The 20345-nt window shown below is 45.8% G+C and overlaps 1 protein-coding gene across 2 annotated transcripts in view; it reads right to left on the reverse strand.

Annotated features, from left to right (window-relative positions):
* PLCD1 (phospholipase C delta 1) overlaps positions 1–20345 on the reverse strand; it is a 52513-nt gene that overhangs the window by 1745 nt on the left and 30423 nt on the right. For both annotated transcript variants that reach the window (XM_032180916.1, XM_032180914.1), the window contains exons 5-14: positions 16056–16284; positions 14716–14917; positions 12840–12984; positions 11681–11830; positions 6158–6319; positions 4667–4823; positions 4246–4362; positions 2911–3089; positions 2251–2383; positions 211–360 (exon numbers count right to left, since the gene is read on the reverse strand). In XM_032180916.1, coding sequence (XP_032036807.1) covers positions 211–360; positions 2251–2383; positions 2911–3089; positions 4246–4362; positions 4667–4823; positions 6158–6319; positions 11681–11830; positions 12840–12984; positions 14716–14917; positions 16056–16284 — 1624 coding nt within the window. The remainder of the gene's footprint in view (positions 1–210; positions 361–2250; positions 2384–2910; positions 3090–4245; positions 4363–4666; positions 4824–6157; positions 6320–11680; positions 11831–12839; positions 12985–14715; positions 14918–16055; positions 16285–20345) is intronic.

Consider the following 20345-nt stretch of genomic DNA (forward strand, 5'->3'; position numbering starts at 1 on the left):
CAACGTGTCCAAGGCCCCTGGTGACAAGCGTGTCCCCTCCCAGGAGTCAGCGTGCAACAGCTGCTCGGTAAATCATTTATCATCTTGTCCAGACACCAGAGCAAGGACCCGTCCTGACCCAAAGTGTTCTGGGCTCTGGACCTCCCATGTAGGACACTGGAGATACCCAAAGGCATCAGTGGGTGTGAGGAAGAGGGCAGAGGGCCTTACCTTGCTTCAGACTAGTGAAGGGAAGCGTATACTGCCCAATGAAGTCGTTCTTGGTTGACATGTCAAAGTCCTCCACCACAAAGCGGACCAGGGCAAGTGCAGGGATCTCTATGTCAAACGTAAACTCTTCTTCCCACTTCGGGTTAAAGCCTGAGCAACACAGACAAGGATGGAGATCAGAGCCGCTCGCAGACAAGGAGGAAGGTAGGAGATGCTCACGAGCAAAAATGTTGGTCAGAGATGTTTGCAAATGAGGATGGGGACTTGGCCTGACTGGGAACCTACCCTGACCCAGGTCAGAGGTCTCAGGAGATGCTGAGACTTGTTCCCAACTCTGACACTGAATCGCTGCCTGGTATTAATTAATAAATCCTTCAGTTTAGGCTGCTCACTGCAGGCCTCAGCAACACATCCCCAGAAGGCAGCAGGGGGCAGAATGGGGCTGAACCCAGCCCTGCTCCAAAGGCTCTCACTGGCTGATACATGGATAAGACATCTTGGGTTGCGTTGGACCAGCAGCAGACTTTTACAGCCCCAGACCCGGGGGAAGCGGAGAGAACTGTGCCTTTGTGTTATGACAGCTCTCTGGGGCTTTATGTCTAAGGATCTTGTGATCCAGACTCACAAAGCAAACAAAATGACAACAGCCCCATCAAATGAGAGACAAAAAGCAAGCGCAGTGCTCTCCCACTAAGTCACTGCAGGTGCTCCCTGCAGTTTCAACAAACCACTCCCCAGAAACAAACAGGAGAAGAGGACATCCTGTTTGAAACCCCACTGCCATCGGCACAGCCTGTGCACCACGGAGGTCCCAGGACAGCAAAACATCAGCTCAAGCCTGCCGGTCCTGGAGGGTCTGTGGATGACTTGGCAGGAGGCAGTGGTCTGTCAGCTGGCCCTGAAGGTGCTATCAAAAAAGCAAAATCAAAGGCACCATAGCAAAATAATTGGGTTGGGTTGTTGCAATTTATTTGGAATTTTGGGGCTACTCTCCCTTCAGCACCCCTTGAGCTCCCTTCCAGCATCTCTCCCGCCCCTCTCCAGGCAGCTGTGGGCTGTCCATGGAGATGTGCTAAGCAGCCCTGAGGAATAAGCCTGGCAGGTCTAAAATGTTCCTTAGCCTCCACTCGAGACATTCTAAAAATCATTGTAGGCAAAGGAAATGACCGTGAGCTTTAGGAGCCAGGCCAGATTTACTCAAACAGGAAAGGAGGAAAAGGGAAACAATGTTAGCAGAGAGGAAAATATGCGTTGCCTTTCTAGTACTGGGCTTTTGCTTCACACAGAAAAGCAGTGTGTGCATGTGTCTGGGTGTACCTATGTGTCTGTCTGTCTGGAGGAGGGTGAGGTCTGATTTCTCAGACTCCTACTGCCTTGTCTTCCCACGGAAGAGAGGGCTGAACCTGCCCTCTGCTGTCTCTGCCACGGTATTCAGCCCCTGAAAGACTGGATCACTTGCCCAGACAGCGTGGACAATTTCCATCCTTTGGGATACTCAGAATCCATCTAGGCAATACAGTGAACAACGTGAGTTAACTTAGGTCCTGTTTTGGACCTCCCTTCCAACCTCACTCTTTCATGAGTTTGTGGCTCTTTCTAAATAAAATCAGCCTCACCAGAGGCCTTCTCTGGGAAGATCTTGGTGGGAAATTTTGTGTCCCAGGTCAGATCCAACTGCATGGAGGTAAAGAGCACTTCCAAAGCTCTGGGTCTGCAGATTTGGCAGCCAACCTAAAAGCAATTCACCTGGCTGATGTTTTATAGGTAATTTCTATCTCCAAACACCTCAGACAGAGAAGAGATGGAAAAAACCCTGAAAGAAATGCCCCATGGGGACAGTTTGTGGGGCTAGCTGTATAACCAGGGTCACTGCACTGAACTACACCAACAGCATCTGATGGATGTGCTTAGGGTGAGCCAGCTCGGGTGCATCTGGGCAGGCCTGGCCACAGGGCAGCAGGTCTTGATGAGGAACACACTGCTACAGAAAACCAAAGAATTACTGCCCCAGGGGTCACGGCATGAAAGAAAAACCCTTACCGTTGTTTTCAATGACTCTGGTCTGCTTCTTGTTGTTATCCTGTTGGACGCCATGGATCTCAATCGTTACCTTGGGATCAACGATGGAGTTTTTGCTTTTGTTTACCTTGGGCAGCTGCTGGCCAGAGATGATCTGTGGAGGAAAGAGAGGAAAAGGTCAGAACATTGGTAGGAGAGGGGGTTCCCTGACAAACATCCTTCTCCTTCTCCAGGAGCACAGGACTTGTTGCTGGTGTTGGTCTTTCAGAGCCAACAATATGACATTCTTCAGAGGAAGCTGTCAGGAGCTAAAGCACCTCATGAACGCTGCTGCAGTGCAGCCAGCTGGTCTGGGTCAGGGAAAAGTCAACTCCTCTCTCCCCAAAGTGATCAGACAATACTTGGAAATAACAGCAGTGACTGTTGACTGCCTGTCTATAAAACGCCTGTGTGTTCCTGTAGGGTGAATACTGTCATTAACCTCTACTGCTGACAAATATTAAACGTGAGCGAGTCCCTGGAAGATGAGAGCCCATGCAGGACTGAAGCGGAGACACTGGCAGTGGGAAATGAGTAGGGCTGGGATAACATTGCCCACGTGGGACCAGGAGAAGGCACAACCTATACCCCCCCCCAAAAAAATGGATGCTACTAAGATAAGTTTCCGACTTCTATTCTTACTTTAAGCAGAAGCTTCTTCTTTGTCCCCCATGTTCCTTCTGTGATGGATTTTGGATTGAATTTGGTTTGTTCATCCCGGAGGAATTCCGGCTTTAAGACATACCCAGAAAACCCATTGTCCTGGAACCGACCCTGGTAGACATCCATTTCTGTGCCTGCTGTCTGGAAATTTAGGGCAACTGCAACATAAACAAATAAATTCAGTCACTTTCAGATAAATCAATGAGAGTATACCAATTCTGTTCACATGAAATTACATTTCATGGACATAACCATTGACTTTTCCATGCTGCAAAGATCAGTGATAACCTCTGACCCCCAAAGCCTGCTTCCCCTGAGGATTTCTTCCATTCAGAGATGTTAGAGGCGGAAGGAGCCATGGTAGCTACCTCAGTTTTCTTCCTACCTACGACAGGATCAAAAAATGTCCTGCACTGAATTCACGTCACCTGGTTGAACAACCACATCTTTCACATAAACCCATTCATGAAGCCACAGATCATTCTCAGATTGTTTCTCTAGCTACTTAACCTCATTATAAAACCTATTTTCCAGCTCAAACACACCTATTTCCATCTGCCACCCTCAGGGACCTCTGCTGGTTACACTACAGAGCTCCTCACAGTCTGAAATCCTTATGCAGTCCAGTAGAGAAACTGTGATCAAATCACCTCTTTATTGTCCTTTGCCCAAAATAGATCAAACCTCACAGTTCTCCTAACACCAGGCAGATTTCCTGTATCCTTTCGAATTAGCCCCTATCTTTTTAAAAGCATTGATGTCAAATCTGGAAGCAGTGTCTGTGAACAGTTTCATTAATACCACAAATGGAGGGCACATAGATCCCAGAGCCTGCTCGGTACTCCCCTGATTTCCCCAAGGTGATGTTAACCTCTTTAGCCACTTCTAAAGAAGCCCAGCTTTATCCTGGGCCTTAGTCCTACATACGCTGCACCAGGTTTTCTGAATGAAAGCTACAAGATAATTCACTTAGCAGGCTGCAAGACCTTTTCATCACATCTCTGAGACATGAGAATGCCATCAGGGCTTCAGTGTCCCAGGAGCAAACTAGAGGCACTGCTTTGACTACTGGAAAGATCTCAGGCCACAGCTTGTCCCTTATGGTACGGCCCTCCTCTAGGGCTTGAGAGATCTGAGTTTGATCTGAGGTGTTCAAGGAAAGGTTGGACGTGGTGCTTGGGGACACTGCTTAGTGGTGACATTGGTGGTAGGGGGATGGTTGGAGCAGATGATCTTGGAGGGCTTTTCCAACCTTAATGATTCTATGACCAAACCAGCCAGGTTGACCCCCTCCAAGCTCCCAGTTGCACCCACCGATCTGGCAGCCGACGTTCCACAAGTCGATGGGGTTGTAGTTGGAAGAATCTGTCCTCCACCCGGCAGGGTAGATTCGGCTCAGGTGCCTGATGTTGTGATGAATAAAACTGTTTCCTTCAGGAAAAAATAAATAAATAAATAAATAAAAATATTCCTTTCAGTGATGGGCCTGCTTTTCTTTGATGCTGCTGTTTATAGCCCTTTTCTGTCCAGTGAGTCTGGCCTGCATAAAGTGCCCTTCTTGGTGACAACCTCCGTGACATTAAGTCACTCCCACTGTTTCTCAAAATGATATGGATGGCCAAGGAGACCATGACCTAGATCTCTGGGGATGCCTCTTTCTCATGCCTAACCACCACTAGCTGTCACTTTATGGGGGACTGGAAGAGAGGATGGCCTTCTGCCAGAACATACGTACCAGACTCCTGGGCTAGTTTCAGAGCTTTGCTCTCCGTGAACGATGACATCTCGTAGAAAGCCCGAGGGTGGCTGGGGTCCTCGAAGCCATTGAAATGAACACTCTTGCAGTAGACAACTGTGTCTGACAGCTCCTTGGCCAGCTTCAGGGTGTCACTCTAAAAGAAGGAGCAAGAGGTTTGTGGGGAGCTTCTGCAGTCCTACTCAAGAGTAATGGTTATGTTTTGTTTAGGATCACTGGGGCTTTTATTTTCCATTGACTTCAGATGGAAAAGATGCCCCTGATGAGTTGGGGCTCCCCTAGGCAGAATGCTAAAGGGGCAGCCTGCCCTTGCTACGTCCTTTTCCCTGCATGCAGAGTGCTAATCCCTCCTCTCAGACCTTCAGTAGGTAACGCTACCGGCACGTTTCACCAGCCCATACTGGCCTGTCCAGTCATATCACTGACTTCCCAAGTGCTACCACAACAAATATTTCATTTCATCTGGGTTGTCCCTCCTGCATTCATTCACACGCCGTTATGTGAATGACTATTTCACCTTGGCTATTACAGCTCACAAGTGATTAGGGATATAAACACAGACAGAACCTATTCGGCCTGTATTGGTGAGCTAAGAGGGGATTTCATACAGGAGGCGCTTTGCTGTCCCAGCACCCGTTGTTGCATGATGTCCTCCAGATAAAATTTCTCACTTTTTGTTGGTGGGAAACCCTTTCTGCTGCTTTCTGCATTATCATTTGTAATTCAGCATCAGTGGCTGTCGCCAGTTGCTAAACCTGACAACTGAGACTTAGCAATGAACTGGTCTGAACATACTGTCCTGGTGCCAGGTATGCAGACCTGGAAACAGAGAGAAGGGAAAGATGTTTGGGCACCCCCAGACCTTGGGCTTTTTCATCTTCACTTAGGAAGTTCTCACAGTGCTTTGGTGTCAACGACTCCACAGCCTTGATGCAAGGGTGAAGTGGGAGCCACCAGCTCCCACCAAAGGCAAGAAAAGAAAAAGAGTCTTCATGATTATACACACTGTTGATCACAGATCAGAGAAGGAAATAAAGCCCTCAAAGGGTGGGCATATCAGCAAGGGAAAGCATATATCAGACCAGATTCAGAGGCAATGTCAACCCACTTTGTCATAAGTGGGGCTGAATGCATTTATGTCACCTGTGAACCTGGTCCATAAGGGATATGTCCTTCACAATGACCTGCAGTCTGGAAAAGTAAGTGTCCTCACGTGACAGAGCAAAACTGCTTTAGCTGAGAACGTATCAAAAGTATATTTCTATTGTTTTTGTTTGTTTGTTTTCAAGCATGGTACAAAGCGCACCTAGAAGGTGGTTTGCCAACATAAGGCATGGGATTGGCGAACAAGACCAGACCCCCTGATGCAGGATTTCAAAGACTTCTGCAATACACAAAGATTTAATTCATAGCTTTCCTGCCTTTCCAGGTCTGCCCCTTTCAGGGATTCAGTTACTTTTTTTTACTTACCTTCCCCTTCTGCTGCACCTTTGTCTTTACAGATTCATCTTCTATTTCAGCTGCTTCATCTTCATCAGAGACATCCTCAGCCTCCAGGTTGTTGTTCCCATTTGTGGGGTCCTCCTGTCTGCTCAGCTTCTTGCCTTTCACAAGGATCTTCCCTTTCAGTTGCTACACAAAGAGAAGTGGACAAAATAGCTGGCGATTAGCAGACATGGCACCAGAACACATAAAGGATCTCGCAGGTGAAGTGTTAGGGCACGGACACCCTAGGGAAGAGTTCCCAAACCAGACCACTGACACCATACCACTGACATGACCCAGTGCTTGTGCAAGCTCAGACTGTGGGAGGAAAGCTGAAGCCTGGAGAGGGTTGACTGAACCCAAACGGTGCTGCAGCAATCCTGGCAGCAGGGAGCAGTAGTATTGCCTGGATGCAATCTCCAAGTGAATGGGTTACGCCTCAAAAATCAAATAATTCAGCCCAGGAGCAGCCCTAGATTCTGCAGCTTCCAGTGAAGTCAGTGGGAGATTTGCTGCCACGTGTGTGGTACTGCTGGCTACAGAGGGTGCTACTTATTCCAGGAAAAAGGCAATCTCAGGTTTAGCCAATGCAGTCCCTTTACTCGTGTAGCATGGCCCCTCTTCTCCCAGCACCATCCTAAATTTGCCCCTTCCACATCTGCAAAAGCAACAAGCCCCACTGCTCTCAAATGACAGGCCTGTGGAAAACCAAGGATCTTTTTAAAAACAACACAGGCATTTGCAAAGAACGCCATTCCCCTTCTGTGGCTGCAAGCAAATTGCATCGTGTCTCCGCGGAGACCAGCACAGCTCCTCACGGACCCGCTACGCCGTGGATGAAACTTGGTTTGAGCCGAAATCTGGCACCGGCACCTGAAGCAGCAGCCAAGAGGATTTTTCTTCATCTACCACAAATGATCTGTTTACGCTGGGGCACTTTCCCTGTCATTCAAAAGCTGCACAGAGGCAGCTGGGAGGAATGTACCAGTTTCTGGAAATAAAAGGCCCAAAGGAGCGTTCAGAACACAGCATCCTCCTCCTCCCCATCCCCAAACCACCCTCCAGCCACCCCACTCCTCAGCCTTCTTCCAGGCTGAGCTGTGTCCAGGCAATGCTTTGAGTGCCCCAGCCTGGAGGGGTTGCACTGGGGACAGTTGTAGGGGGACACAGAGAAGTCCCTCTGATCCTTCACGGGCTGCAGATAGCATCCTGCTGTACTCTATATTCTTACCTGCCTCTGCTTTCTAACGTCCCATGAGAAAACTTATCACCTCATCTCACCGTTCAGCAGTAGGGAATTTGGGACAAAATGTCTTTGGGGCAGCCTGCTTGATTACCAACAGAGATACCAGCCCTTTCTAAGCTTTTACAACTCCAGACAAAATGTGTCTGCAGAAGCTGCCAGTGATAAACATTGCCCTCCCTCATTTGCCATGGATATTAGGAAGCAAAGTCCTAAATTTGAGTGCTTATCCCTTTACAAAGGTTTTAAATAAGCTGACAAACACAGACGCAAACACTCACAAGCACTTGTTCCAACCCTCTGGGTTCCTCTTCATGTGACATTAAGTATTTCTAGCCTGAGGGGAGAGACACTCAGCTCATCAGTTCAGCTCTGCTGAGCAGATCCCTTGTCTTAGGAAGAAGCATTAACTGAAATGCTCAATAAATACTCTCCAAGTAGGCCATAAAGCTATTCCAATTGCCAGTGGCAAGCCCGAACTTGAATATAACTTAGGAAAATGGGAAAAGCTACAAGGATGCAGGACTCCACTCAGAACGTATAGTGTAGTTGAGTAAATGCAGCTCTTTCACTTCCTTGTGTACCTTGTAAATCATGTTGCCTTTGTTCTCCAGAAGTGGAGTTCCTGCTCTCTCATCTTTTCTATGGCACACCAAAGCAAGCTCAGCTCTGCACTTGAGATGGTTCTGACACAAGGCTTTGCTCCCTTAGGGACATGGCAACTATCTGATGTTCTGTTCTTTATCAGGAGCAAAGCTGTTAAGAGCAGAGTTTAAAAGATCTGCACACATGCAATTATTTTACCTGAGGGTTTCCTGCCCCTGCTAGCAGCCCAAAGGCCATGGCAAGATCCGATTTCCAGTCTTGGTCGCAGTGGGAGTGTCAGACTCTTAACAGAAACCACCTCTACAAACTTTCTATGGCTTCACACCTCCTTTAGAGTCAACAAATAGAACTGAACACTCCTAAGATGTGATTCACCTGGTCTATTTAGACAACCACTTGGGACCACACCTCCAATGCCCCTGACCATATTAACTAGTTGTAAAACGGAGCCCAAAGTGGCATGCTCAGGTACGTGGATATACTAAGAACTGCCACCTTAGGAGATATCCATCTCCCCAGATTTCTGAGAAGCTGTGAGGATTAACGTGTTCACGTTCATGAAGAGATGCACAGACCAGGAGAACTTTTTCCTATCACAACTCCATCTGTGGATGTCTTTCAGAGCAGCTGTAGCCTGAGGTGTTGCAGCTTTTACAATGAGTAGCACCACAAGATAAAAAAAGTCTCAGAAAAAAAAAGGGAGGGGAAGAAGCACATTATTGAAGGAGATTTTGAGAGATTTAGATCAGTTGTGCCTTACTGCTGTTATATTGGAAGCAGTTGCTGAGCTGCATGGCTCAAGGGGATGTTGAATGGGGGCGCTGGGCTCAGTAGTGGATGTGATGGGACAACTGGTGGGACACGGGAGGTGTGGGATGGCTGAGACCCCAGCCCCACTGGGGCTCTCACCTGGGGGGCTTGTGGTCCAAAGGGTCACCCACCAAGGCAGGTCTGTTAAGCCCAAAGCCATCCTCATGGTGAAGGGTGTCCAACAGCAAAGAGCTGGAGAGCTCTTGGATATGCTTGATATGCTGATTAGTAGCATGTGATGTTGGCAGCTATTTTAGTCTCATTCCAACACTGTTTTTTGCATCATTTCTAGCTGGTATGCAAGGACAGGGGGAAAGGGCCCTGGCAGACCCCTGTGCAGGTCAGGAATCAGGCAAAAAGGCCTGATAAATAAACAAGCAGCAGAAAAGATTGGAGCAGCTCTTCCCTACAACTCTGGCACTGACCTGAAGCTTTCCTGGAACCTTTTTTTTGTAGCTTTTGGCCTTTTATCCTATAGGCCTTTAATTTATTATTGGGACCTAAAGACAGCAGCTTGGGGGAGGTATTTAGATGTTCTGTGTAGCCCAATACTCTGTTCCTAAATGGGACCTAATAAACCAGATGCCTGCCTTGTGCTGCACTGTGAATTGTTAGTGTGAATACAAACAGTGTTGGTCTTTTAATTACTGACATTGCTCTGCGAACACACTTTGCAGCAATGCTTTGCCTGTTTTTATTTACAGCCTTTCAGAGCTCTTCCCAGAGGTGGATCCCACCCTTTTTCTAAGACAAAATACCTCAGGCTTCCTCATGCCAGCAGCACAAGGAAGTGGAAAATCCAAGGGGTTTCTTGTTGTTGTTTTTTTGTTCTTAATGTTTCGGCTTCAATGTATTTTCCACAAACACACTCTCCTAGTTCACGTGGCAGGAAAGTGGAGGAAAAGTAACAGAGGAAAAAGGATATGTTTTACTACCTTGACATTTTTTCTCCCTTTAAACTAAATGGATCAGTCCCTCCACTGGAGCGTATCAGCCCAGCTCCATTCACTAACGTAGATCTGGGCCCTTTTGTTCCAGCTGGGGCCACGTGTCCATCTGGGCAAGCAAAGCAGGAGGTTAGATGAGCACAAGAATGGGAAAAACATCTTTGGGAAGCTGGGGTCGTTCCCTTATACACACGCATCACACATTTCTTTCCCTGGTGTTTCTCGTTTCTTTCTTCATATCATTCCTCTGGTCACAAGGCAGTGTTTTGAAAAGCCATCAGCAGCTTTCCTGATCCTACGCTGACGATAAATAACAAGCCAGCACGTAACGCTGAAGACTGATTTTCCAACCCAGTAACAGCCTGCGGAGACCTGTTTCCATGCTGGGCGTAACCTCATCCTGGGAGCGTCACTTCTTCACTGGAGGCAACTTGTCTGTGCCAATGCAAAGGTCCTGCTGAAGCAGCACTATTAAATATTATGATTCATCCTAATTCATTGCTCTGGTACCTAGGGACTAACCCAGATCAACTTCCCCCTGCAGCAGGCATTGTATCAAGTGAGGCACAGCACTCCCAAACAAAAGGGGAAAGTCAGAAAGAAAAAAATGGAGATGGGGAACAAGTACAGAAGATATTTTGGGTGGCTCATTTCCCTCCCCTACCTCCCCTGCTGACTGCCAGCTTTATCCCACCCACAAACTGCTTCCAGCTCCGGCTAGGCATTCTCCTCCAATTTGGGGAAAATTATTTCTTTTGCAAAGAAAGGCGATTTAAAAGGAACAGCAGATATTCACACACATAAAAGTCTGGTTCTGAAAAGTGCTTAGGAGAGAAAAAAAGAAAGCAAACTCTAACCCAAACTGTACAAACAGATGAAAAGGTTAACCTTTTGGCTTCTTCTTTGGAAAAAAAAGTTCTTTTATATATATATATATATATATATGAAGATTCCATTTCCACTTTTTTTTCTAATTGCCTGGTAATGACATCAATGCAGTGGTACGCTGTTAAGAGCTGTATATCTCCTTCCCCCAGAAGGGCTGCCCTGATTCACAGCCATCACAGTGGTACCTATCCTCCACACAATCTCCCACCTCCCCTTGTCCCCCTAGGACATCTCCCCAGTAAGCCCATCCCCTCTGCCATGCCACGCCACACCATTCTCAGCAGAAGGACATCTCACATCCAATTTTAGGCCACCTGTGCTGAATTTCTCCTTGGGTTTCAAGAGGCAAGCAATCTCAGCTGTCCTTTCAGCCCTCATGACTTCCTAATCAGCAGTTTGGGTCTCCACAGTAGTGTACCTGAGGCACTAAAGGAGGAGGGAAGTGTATGCTACATCCCTCAACACCGAGCAAAATGCCTCACCTACCATGAAATCAGGCAGTGCCCAGACTTGCTGGATCAAAAACACCGAGACAATTTGTAGTCACTTCTCATGGAGCTAATCTTCCCTTCATGTGCAGCAACCTGCCTGTGCTTCAGAGGATTAGCCCAAATGAGGCCGTATTCAGGTTTGGGGTGTGGGAGCAGATACAAGATAGATCCACAAGACTCAGCTCCCTTACATCCTCTCCTCATGGGATGAAGGAAATTGCCTAGCCTCAGTAAATGGACCAGGAATTTCCTCAGTCCCTCAGGAATGTCTCCTCTGAAACCTTACACAGCAAACAAGGAGCAAGAGGTCATTTTGGAGCTTGATGTGCAGAAGCTATTTCTAGCTACTCCTATTTCCTATTCCACCACTGTTCACTGTTCACAAACAAGCTCTGTTCTTCAGCAAGTGTAGTTCCCACCACCCCTCAGGCATATAGTCCCCCAGCTGGCACCCAGCAAGAAGACAGACCTCGCTCTTGTTCCACCTTCAGAGGGCAGAAAGGGCTAGAGTGGCCTTGCTCACCTCTGGGGATGGGAACTGCGATTTGCTTCCATCGACCGGGGCCACCAAGAGCATGTCCTGCAGGATCGTCGTCATGTGCTGAGCCATGACCTTCTGCTGGTCGAGGCTGCAGTGGTTCTCCAGGGAGATGATGACAGGGTATGGTGAGGTCTAGGACAAGACATAATATCCATCATCAGTGAACTCGGTAATTTCACCGGTCTATAGCAATTGATATAAAACCTCTGTGTTGTTTGCTCTGGAAATGAGTGTGTCAATGGCAGGGACAAAAAATGGACAAATTCAGATGTGTGGTAGCCACTCAGATCTATGCTGATGCCTTCCAGGCTGGATCAGGATGCCTCTCATGGCCTTGCCAGGTTTGGTGAGGCTCCCTGTGTCTCCATTCTCTACTTGCACCACAGGTCAGCGCACCTTCTTACCTCACAGAAAGACTGGGAAGGGAGCTCTGCAAGTCCCTGAGTTTGTTCAGATCCTTAAGTGATCTGAATCCTTCCTCCTTTCCTGCACAGGACTAATGTGGTTCCCTGAAGTCCCCTACACATTCTGTGTGCTGAAGGTATTGCTTTGCCACTGCCTAATAGCCCCAAGGGAAACCTGGGGCTGGTTCTCAAGTCAAGTGCACTGAAGGAAAATAGCAGAAAGCACAGTCAATCTGGACAAACCCAAGGATTTTTAAAGGCTGCTAGCCCAGGACTGCCATTCCAGAGTCTAGATCTGCTCATTCCTTTTAAACCTGTGCAGAAACTGTCCTTCGCACGAGTCCCTCCAAGGTGCACACACTTAATTCCTGTAAACTAGGGACAGACCCTGAGACATCAAAGCCAAGCAAATCCAAAGCTCATTTGCATTTTCTACCAGGTATATTCAAGATGTTGGACGTTATTTTCATTGCAGTGGGATCCAGTATCCAGCTGTGCTGGTACAGATTTAAACTCATCCCCTGGCAGTGCCTTGTCTCACCAGTGACTTCCAGGAACGGATCTCTGCAGAAAGCAGAACAAGGATGCCTAGACGGAGGGACATATTCTACTCATAAGAAAAGTTAAAGTCAAGTCTTCATTCTTTACGCTCTCTACTGGAAGGGCAGAGATCTGCTATCAGTCTTGAACTGTGTAATATGAGAAATCTTAGAGGGTCCCAGGTCTCTCGTCCTTACTTTGAAAGCATAGTTCTTGATGGCCTTAATGACATCGCTGAAGAGGATCTTGGAGGTGAGAGTGTAGCCATGATAAATGATGGGTTCCGAGTTAGGGCCGTCCCAGCAGTCCAGCTCCACACAACGACAGCCTTTGGTGAGGGCTCTGGAAACAAAGAAGGGACCTGGTTGGGTTTTAAACCTTTGGCTCTGTCTCAAAGTGAGAGTGGATCGGCCACAGGTATTGCCTGGAAAGGTTGATGGGAAGTTCAGGGAGAAAAGAGGAGCTTGGAAAAACAGGAAAGCAGATGGAATAAGGATGGGACCAGGAGAGCTCGGAGCTGACAAAGAGAGCTTAAGGTTGAGCAAGGAAAGAACACTGGGATCTCAGAAAGAAAGTCATGAAAGTAAGGACTATCCAAAGAAGGAGACATTGTAAGAGCCAGATGAGAAAGGGCACTCATGTCTGTGCCCAGAGTCTTTTCCCCAAGATGATGAAGAGAAGAGAAAATCAAGAGTGGTTAGATTGGAAGAAAGACAGCCTTAAAAAACAGCTCGTGAAGGCTGGATGATGTGCCTTCTTCCTCTGAACTGATAAGACACAAGGGATGGATCCGCAGGGATGTCAGGGAGGGAGACAGGGAAACTCAGTCACAGCTGGGGAGACTGCTGAGGACCAGTTTCCCAAACAGAATCTACAGATTGAATTCCCCTTTGAAACTCCCCCTTCTACATACCCATACTCTTATTTTCATTTATTTTCAAATAGAGGTTCCCCCTGTAAAGACTTACCTGCCTAGGAAGTGATCTTTTTTCTTTTACATACATTTCACGTAACACATCTTCTTTAACTCATTGCAATAAGAATCACGGGATTTATTTATTTTACAGCCAGAATGTAATTTTGTAATGTTATGATACTGTAATAGGAATTCAAACAGCTGCTTTCATTAGTTTGTGCCAGATTTCACTCTCTACCCCTTCAAGCTTGTGACTCAAGATAGCCATTATTCCCTGGTAATCAGATAAATCATATACAAAGACAGAATTACAGTCATTGACTTGCTTATAAGGAAACATTGTCTCACTTGATAAAAGCACAGGTGACAACAGAAGCAAGATAAGGTGTTTGTGCAAGTTAATAAAGGCCACTGCAAACATCTGGCCGTGAGACGTCAGACAGCAGTCACTGTTAAAGGCAAAAGCAGGCAACACTTACTGTTCTGTCCAGGGATTATGTGGGAGCAGCTAAACAGCTAGAGAGACCAGGCAGAAGATTCCTGATCACTCACACCGCTGCGTTAGCTCACATCCCATATCTTTTTTGGATCACTCCAGCTAGCCTTCTCCAAGACAAACCCCAGCATGGCTCTAAGGAATCGTCTATGCTGATAGTCCCAAAAGGCAGTAAGGATTGCAAATGTCATGACATTATGCATCATTTTGGGCTTCTTCCAGTCTCTACACAGCTGTCCAGCTTTATCCCAGAAATCCCTGCACCCTCTAAGCTCTTTCACATGTGATCCCATGCCATACTGAGGCTGAGGGAGTTGGGGTTGCTCAGCCTGGAGAAGAGGAGGCTCTGGGAAGACCTTACAGTGGCCTACCAGCGCATAAAGGGGGCTGCAGGAGAGCTGGGGAGGGACTCCCCTGCCCCAAAATGTAGTAATTATTTATCTTACAGTCAGAAGAACACCACATGGGGTTCAGCAGAGACCCAGGACAAAGTGCAATGTTCCCTGGTCTCAGGGTGACAGACTGCTTCTTGGTTCTTTTACATCTAGCAGCACTGGTGTCTTATATCATAATGTGTCTCAAGCACCTGATGTCTTCTATAAGAAAGAGATCAGCACCTCACAGGCACTTAAACACATAAATACACACACCCATACATTACCTGATGTAGGCTTCTGTGCTGCTAGGACCTGTAAGCTGGTCTTCCATTAGGTAGGTATTGTGTGAGGATGACACAAAGTAGTGGCTGAGAGGTTGAGTCATGTCCTGGTAAACTTTACGGTGTGAGGAATTGAATATATTCCCATCATCAGACAGCAAGTACATCAGGAAACCATCTTTGGTCATGGCGTTACGTTTCTTGGCTGCCAGATAAATAGACAGAAACCCCTTGTTAAAATCTGACATGACCAGGTAGCGGTGCCATCTTCACCATGATGCCTGCTGATCTCCAGGGGATCCCAAAGGTAAAACGTGCTCCCTAGGCATTCAGCTAATGGTAGATATTGATGCTGTTCAGATAATGGTGACAGCTTCCTCTGTCGGAAAATGCTTTTAAAATCCCTTCACGAGCAGGCTCTTACAGCACTTACCATCCTCGATAAGACCTAAAAGTGCCAAAGACAGCACTTACTTCACCTGCTTCTAGATAGCTATAGTACAAAAATCTCCATTTGAGCACTTCAAGCCTCTTTCATGCCAACACAGACATTGTCAGATGTCTAAACATGGACAGATAAATCCTGCCTACATTATCCAATGAGTACAAGATGTGCACAGAGTAAATGAAAAATAATGCAAATTTGGGAGAGAATTAGTATCTCCCCATCTTGAAGGACTGAGCTAGATTTCTGTCCTGTTTTCAATCTGCGAAGTATCATCCCTCTCATGAAGGTATACCAGGACAGCACAGAGGCAGCCTATGATTCAGTGCTGGTTTCTTGAACATGTCCTCCAAATGCTGCAGTCTGCTGTTTTGCTTAATTTCTGAGCAGAAAAACAGTTCTGTGATTGCTCTCCTAAACAACTGCCACCTTGTTGGCCCTCTACTCAGAGATCTCATCAACTTACAGCTTTTCAGGTGCTCACATTCAAGAATATTTGCCTCCATTCCTGCTTCCGAAGAGCAGAAATATTGCTATATTCTTAACCTCGCAAGCCACCTGAGATCTTGACATTTGAATAAGCCATCAGAGCCTTTCCCATGGGAATTTCACTGCCTTGTAACCAACTGCATGTCAACCCCTCTCCAGATGCTCAGTGTGCCTAAGCCAAAAATGAACATAACTATTCCCTGGGTTCTCCTGTCCCCTCCTCTCTTAGAGCTGCTAATGTGCCCCAACAAAAAAACAATTTAATTGAAATTGAAATTGAAAATGAATTGAAAACAATTTCAAGGAAAAAAAAAAATATATAGCTGCAGAAGAAAACAACAGAAAAGCAATTCAGAGTTCACGAAGATAGCAAGATTATGACCCAAGACAACCAGGGTTTCGAACCTACCTAATTCGTTGGGCTCGTATCTCTGAATTAAGGGAGGTGCAGCAACAACAGCATCTTCTTCTTGTTGTGTCTCGTAGAGGAACCTCACTAGGTTCTGGCAGGACATGAGCCCTTCCGCATCTGCGTACTTTTGGAAGATCTTGTCTATTTCCTTTCTCTCTGTCAATATCTTGTAAAATTCCTCTATCTCATCATCCTCCAGAGCCTCTGTTTTGGACTTGTCACAGTGCTGTAAACGTAGAGGGGAGAAGGAGTGAAAACCTTCTTTCCTTTTGGCATATGCCAGCCGTAATCTGCACCAGGGCTACACAACGCAGAACACAAAATAATTGGAAACGGTTACTGGCCAGTGAATGAGAAGCGTGGTCGATGGTTCTCATTGACAAGGCCAACAGTCACATAATGGTTGCAATCATTATTATTTACTCATATTATCTGTATGCTGAAGAGCACCAGGCTCCACAGAACTATGTGCTGTGCAAAACACGAGTTAAAAGGAAGGGTCTTTACAGTCTAAGCATAAATCAAGGGTCAAAAGAAATGCACCTCTTGAGATTCCTTGGAGGAATACAGGGAAACAATTAACTCAATGCATCTTAAATTGATAGAAACCCTGGCCTAAAATCTCATAAGTGGAAAGGGCCTTCCCCTTGATCCTAGTAGGTCTGAACTCAGGTCTCAAGAGACTGTCAAGGCTATTTAGTAGGGCTGGTTGCAAAGACAGCATCAAAACTGACTTAAAAAAAAATCCTGCTAAATATGTGCTTGTTTAAGTGAGGGGACAAAAATAACTCTTTTCATGGAAATTATCTATTCTTCTGCAAAAATCACCATGTAGCAAAATCTCCACAAAATTTCAAGTCATGTATCAGCTTCTCAAGGAGCTGTAATTCAAATTCTTCACACTCCCGTGCTTCTCTACGGTTTAAACTTCTTTACTCAATAACAGCTCTGGTGGCACAATGCAGTCAAGGACTTGGCTGATCACAGAAGATCAGCAGTTTAAGATATGCAATTTAGTGTCTCCATGAAGGACAGCATCTTTTCCAACAATACATATTTCCAGTTTATTTAAAATACTCCCAGGTTCGATTTTGCATCTTTTTTTTTTTTTTTTTTTTTTTTCCCCTGTGGCAAATCCTGATAGGAATTTTGTTGTTTTTTCCTAGCAGAATTCCCCACAGAGAGGTGAACAACTATTCTCCAGTTATCTCTGGGATGTACACCTCTGCAATAAATATGACTGAGCAAAAGAAGCTGCAACGGCAAGCCTATTTTTCAGAGTGTGCTTTCCCAGAAATTTCAGCATTTGACCCACTTTAAGTTAATGTCTTATTACTACAATGATTCCCTCTCTATCAATACAGTGAGATAGCCCCTCAGCAGTGGTGCTCTCATCTCATACAGCCTCCTGACATCCTACATTTGAGGTAAGTCTGAAAAACCTAACTTTTGGCGTGGATGCCAAACCTCCAACAGAACTTAAAGTGCTTGCAGAACATGGATTGCCTTACCTAGTTTTTGGCCTAAAAACTGTTCTTTGGATCTGATCATGCAGCACGTGCTCCACACCACTCCAAGGAGGTAGGAGTGCATTTCATCTCGTCCTCGAGATGGACAACTTGCTGTCGGTTACTGTGCCTTAGCTGACATGTGGCAACTTGTCAAACCAGAGGAATTTAATTGTTTTTGATCTTTGATCTCTTATGACAGATAGAGCTATTGTCCTGGCTTTTATGAGCAGAATGAATGTCTCAGTCATGCCAATCATCACACTAATCTCAGCCTAACCCTTCTAATGATCTCAGCGATGGCCACAGCGGCTTTGGCAGCTCTCCAAGCAAGATGATAATGACACTGCTTATCCCCATGCAATGCCTCCACTGGAGCCCTTCACTTGCAGTTTATGGTACACTTACAGTACCAAACAAAACAATCTTGATACATTGCATTTCACAAACTGAACCAAGAACAAAAAGTTCAGTTTGTTCTGATTTCAGAATCGGATGGTTAAAAGCCATGGGCTAATCTCAGGGATAGAACAACCCATTAAATGCTCAGTGCTAGAGACATCTTCAAAATGAGTTTGAGCTGTCCAGGAAACATCTTTTCCTTGCTGCCTTCCACCTCTGTATGATCCTGTCCTGTGGCTTTGGCAGATCTCACAAGCTAAGCTGAGCATTAAAATTTAGCAGTTGAAAAAGGAGTGTAAAGACGGAAACCAGCTGGTGGAGACTGCAGCAATGCTGTGAATGGCAGGCATTCTTGTCTTTAAGACAAAACACAGAAAATAACATGATATGACTCCTAGGAAGCTAGCATTATAACTAATGTCCCTTTGGAATTTTGTTCATTAGTGGCCATTATAGGCTGTGATGAACATAGCACAACAGCATTGGCATCATAGTCAGACTCTAGGATGGATCAGACATGTGGTGTAAAACTGGGCTTTTTCTGCTTGGGCTACAAGAGCGCTGTATGAGAGAGAGACTCTCAACACAAAAGGCTGTATTTTAGCTCACTCGTATGCACCATAAACCACGAGTTCTGAATGAACTTTCATTTGCCAGAAAGAGTCAGACCCTTTCTGATGCACCAGAATGAACATCCAGGTTGAAATGAAGTGAGCAATTACAGGATTTGCACAGTTTCTGGCTGCTTTGCATGCGTCTTACTTAGGTGTGTCTAAAACCTAGACATGGACACGGAGTTATGTGACAAAAAGCAAGAAAAATGTGAGAGCGTGCCCTGTAGCTCCCTCTTAAATCCTTGGTCACCCTTCCTTCCTGTGACTAAATGAAGAAAAACTCACAAAGACAGAAAAGAAGATCACCATTTTAATACACTGTAATGTCTCTCAATCCATCTATATTTAGGTAATATGTAAAATGGATATGTAATTGCTTTAGGATAACTCAGTGGTCAAACGGAGTGAGACAGACACTCCCTAGAGGCAATTCACCCCACAAGAGATATGAATTAACCTCCCGAAGGTTAATTCAGAAGGTTAATTAACCTCCTCTCTTTCCGCTGGCTATACAGGAAGCTTAGAACAATTACATGTCTAATGAGGGCACTTCAACTAGCAGCCTGGATTTAGATGGGATAAGTCAGGGCTTAGTTACTACTTGGGAGTCCTTAAGCAAAAAGTGAACTGAACTTGGGCAAGTTTCCACTCCTACTGCTCCCTTCTAACTATTGCCATAGCTAAAGAGGTTCATTGAATGAAAAGGAGACCGTGCCTCTAAAGATAAAAGGTGTCTTTTCAGATGTTTGGTGTTTGAAGATTTAGGGACTGATTCATCCAATGCATGTGAGATACCTCCTTTAGGATGAGGTGAATCACGCCCCGGTCTCCATTATTTGCTTGATCTATGCAGACTGCAAAGGCAGCGAAGGAATTGGTGATTACTTTCAATGTATGTGCCTGCACTGGAGACTCCTAACTCCACCAGAGGAATTCCAGCCTTATTGCTATTCTTCCAGGGTTTTCCTGAACAGGGAACAAACCATAGGATATGCCAGCCACAGCAAGCAGCCTATCTGAAGGATTTTGCAAGATTAAAATTTTCAAAATCTGCTGCCCACCTTCCCATCGCTCCTTCAGAGATACCAACGAGACCTCCATAAAGGAAGGATTAGAAAACTCCTCCTCTGGGGGAAGGTCCTAGCGAGACCTTGCCAACCTCCCCTGTTATCTGCTTACAGGAAGGAGCAGAACAATTACTGCCTGTACCTGCAACCACCCACGTTTACCACTGATCAGAAACAAAATTTCTGAAACTGCCCACCCATGAATTCAAATCCTTCTTCAGACAGGATAGGAGTCTGGAAATTATCCAGATGTTTTATCTCACCTCAGCAGGAAAGCTCATTTAGAGGGACTCTTAAAACAACTTAGAAATTTTCATCCCTTTCTTATCTTCAGATAGGCTCAGCCGGCAGCTGAATCTTGAGTTAGATTTATTAGAAGTTTATGTCCCAAGTGGATTGAATGTACCTTGGGCTATTAGAGCAACCAGACTCTTCCAGGTCTAGGTGCAATTTCACATTTGTTTACACAAGTCACTTGAAATCCTCCTCCCCTGGGAAGGTAAAGGATTCATAATTTTAACCAAACTGATTTCAGGTAGGCTTAGGCATCGATATGTGGTTATGGCACACAGAATTCCTGAAACGCCTGGGACTCAAAGTGCACCTACACTCTGCTTTTTTCGTTTTCTCTCTCTATCCATGTTCATGTCTCCTCTTCTCTGAACGCGGGTAAAATTGGGTATCAATGGTAAAGAA

The sequence above is a fragment of the Aythya fuligula genome, chromosome 2, assembly GCF_009819795.1.
Source record: "Aythya fuligula isolate bAytFul2 chromosome 2, bAytFul2.pri, whole genome shotgun sequence".
In the NCBI taxonomy this organism is placed as follows: domain Eukaryota; kingdom Metazoa; phylum Chordata; class Aves; order Anseriformes; family Anatidae; genus Aythya; species Aythya fuligula.